Source organism: Triticum aestivum, chromosome 2A (genome assembly GCF_018294505.1).
Source record: "Triticum aestivum cultivar Chinese Spring chromosome 2A, IWGSC CS RefSeq v2.1, whole genome shotgun sequence".
NCBI classification, from domain to species: Eukaryota; Viridiplantae; Streptophyta; class Magnoliopsida; order Poales; family Poaceae; genus Triticum; species Triticum aestivum.
The window spans coordinates 169553032-169555334 of record NC_057797.1 but is presented as its reverse complement, the minus strand read 5'-3'; the positions used below and the strand labels follow the sequence as shown (position 1 = coordinate 169555334).

At 48.3% G+C, this 2303-nt stretch overlaps 1 protein-coding gene across 1 annotated transcript; it reads right to left on the bottom strand.

Annotated features, from left to right (window-relative positions):
* LOC123185083 (uncharacterized) lies at positions 1 to 1471 on the bottom strand. The gene is made up of 4 exons (XM_044597089.1): positions 1285 to 1471; positions 959 to 1017; positions 467 to 856; positions 1 to 359 (listed from the first exon to the last, which is right to left on the bottom strand). The coding sequence occupies exons 1-4, from the start codon at positions 1289 to 1291 to the stop codon at positions 342 to 344; spliced, it is 474 nt and encodes a 157-aa protein (XP_044453024.1). The 5' UTR covers positions 1292 to 1471; the 3' UTR covers positions 1 to 341.
* Between the last annotated feature and the right edge of the window lie 832 nt (positions 1472 to 2303).

The following is a 2303-nucleotide window of genomic DNA, read 5'->3' as shown; positions in this document are numbered from 1 at the left end:
ACCAAGCATCCAATGCCCGGCAAGGCGGCACTGATCCAGTGCCCAAAATGCAAGAAAAAGATCACATCCCCACAACAATTTTTTCATGAAACATTCCCTAAAAGGATATTTTTCACAAAAACATCAGGTACTAACACATTAATCCTGTCCCCAAAATGAAGCCAAATCCTTCCTGAGTTCAGATAGTAGATGGAGAACCAACAACATACTCATAGCACATCCAACACTAGGCCGAAAATAGTAACATAATAGGTAAACAGCCATAGGCAAGGGCAAGTCTGGGCCTTCTTCAGGTCGCCACTCTTGAGGTTCCAAGATGCTCAATCATCGTCGATCCGCAGCTAGGCAAAGACGGGGCGCTGCCAAAACAGACGGCAAACGGATTGGTTAAAGGCTTCCATCACACAACAATGCCCAAACTCTACGAGAAGAAACAAACTACGAGCACAAGAACTGAATTTACAACCTGCAGCATGTTGTAGACAGTCATGGCGAGGCTCACAACACTCGCGACCCCGGCCATGATCAGGTCCCAGTAGCCCGCATACCCGTCGCTCAGGGAGGCGTAGATCATGTAGTAGAGGACCCCGAACATCCACACGGCGAGGGCCATGATCCACTGGTTCACGGCAGGCGGAAGCAGCGACGGTTCGGGCTCCTCCGACAGCGCGATGGCAAGCAGCACCTGCAGCTGGACGGTGACGAACGCGAAGAAGAAGCAGGTGACCACGGCTTCCATGGCCGGGACGTAGTAGGTGACCAGCACCGGCCACCGGAGCCGAAACGAGGACATCCAGATCGTCATGAGAAGCAGCATGTAGAGTAGGCAGAGCGTATCCACGTCGATCTTGGGCGGCTGCACAGAAACAAAGGAAATCACGTACAAAGACAATGAGAGAGACCGAATCGAACGCAAAAACTAGACGAGAGGTTGGATTGGATTGGGCGTTTGGCTTACTCTGGCAATGGCATGCTCCCCCTCCTCCTCCTTTGCTCCGGCAGCGCTCAAGTTGCGGCCTTCAGAGATCAGACAAGACAAGAGGTGGGTTAAATCTTGGCAGCAAATAGCAGAGCAAAGAAACAAGAAGATCAAGAAAATAGCAGAGCAACATCATAAGGTGACGCTTGCCAGTAGTGACTAGTTGAGCAATTAACGCCGGGAAAACCCCCCAACAAATCCCAAGAAACAAAGACGAGAAATTTCACCCCGCAGATCATAAATCACAAGCACAAACTAGCAAGAGAAAACCCAAGACATGAATCAAACGGTACAATGAAGCCTACCGGCCATCTCTCTTGGTCTCGCCCGGGTTCCTCCTAACCCAAGACAAAAGATTTTTGTTCTTCTGTTGTGGAAACCTGGCTGATGGCGCTGTGGGTGTATAGGCAGGCGGGCCAGCGAGCGGAGGCGAGGATGGCTGTGACTTGTGAACGGTCAAGGTGGTCAAGTCTGGAAGATGCTCTGTTTTTGTGGCAGGAGGGCAGGATCGACGCAGCTTTTCCAGTTTTCAGCTTTATGAACTGTCCGCTTTTTCCTCTTTTCGTTTCTGAATCGAGTGAGTCCAAATGGTTGTTGGGCTTCAAGAAAAAGTAACTCCAAATCCAAATGGTTACCTTTGTTGCATTCCAATTCCTTGGAGTTTTCTTATGGAGACAGAATTATCATTGAGTTCTGAATCAAGATAACCAGCAGTTTGTTACCAAATTCCCGGCTTGGTATCACCCCTTGAGGGCTGTACCACGATCACCCTCAGAGTAGGTGCAACAAACGGCCCGAGACCACTCCAAGCTCAAGTTTCCACACGTTGCGACTTGTGGGTGTTTGACCATGCAATTATCAGGAAGACAGTGAGACACAGCTGATTGCCTACGCGCACATACCGGGAGTTCGGAATGCACAGAGAGCATCAGAGCAGCTAAAATAAATTTGGACAACTGGTTGCAAATTACTACCGCGTCAAGAATGAGAAATTCTTGTTAGAAGGCAGAGAGAGATTTGGTGGAATAATTCGTTGTATTGCTTGAGCCTCGTGGGCATATATATAGAAGTACATGATCTATTTGGAGTACAAGGCAAGCCAGAATATTTCCTAGTCTAACCTATGTTTCCTAATACAATCACGTTACTCAACATCCCTCCGTAGTCACAACAATAGCGACGTAGAAAGTGAGACTGGAAAAGAATCCGAAGACAAGTTGACGGAATTCTGCTCACGAAATAGAGCCTATCAGTCACATAAGTACGTTCCAACCTTCCAAGGCTTGAGCTAAACAAATTCAAATCCCGTCCAAGTTCATACAGA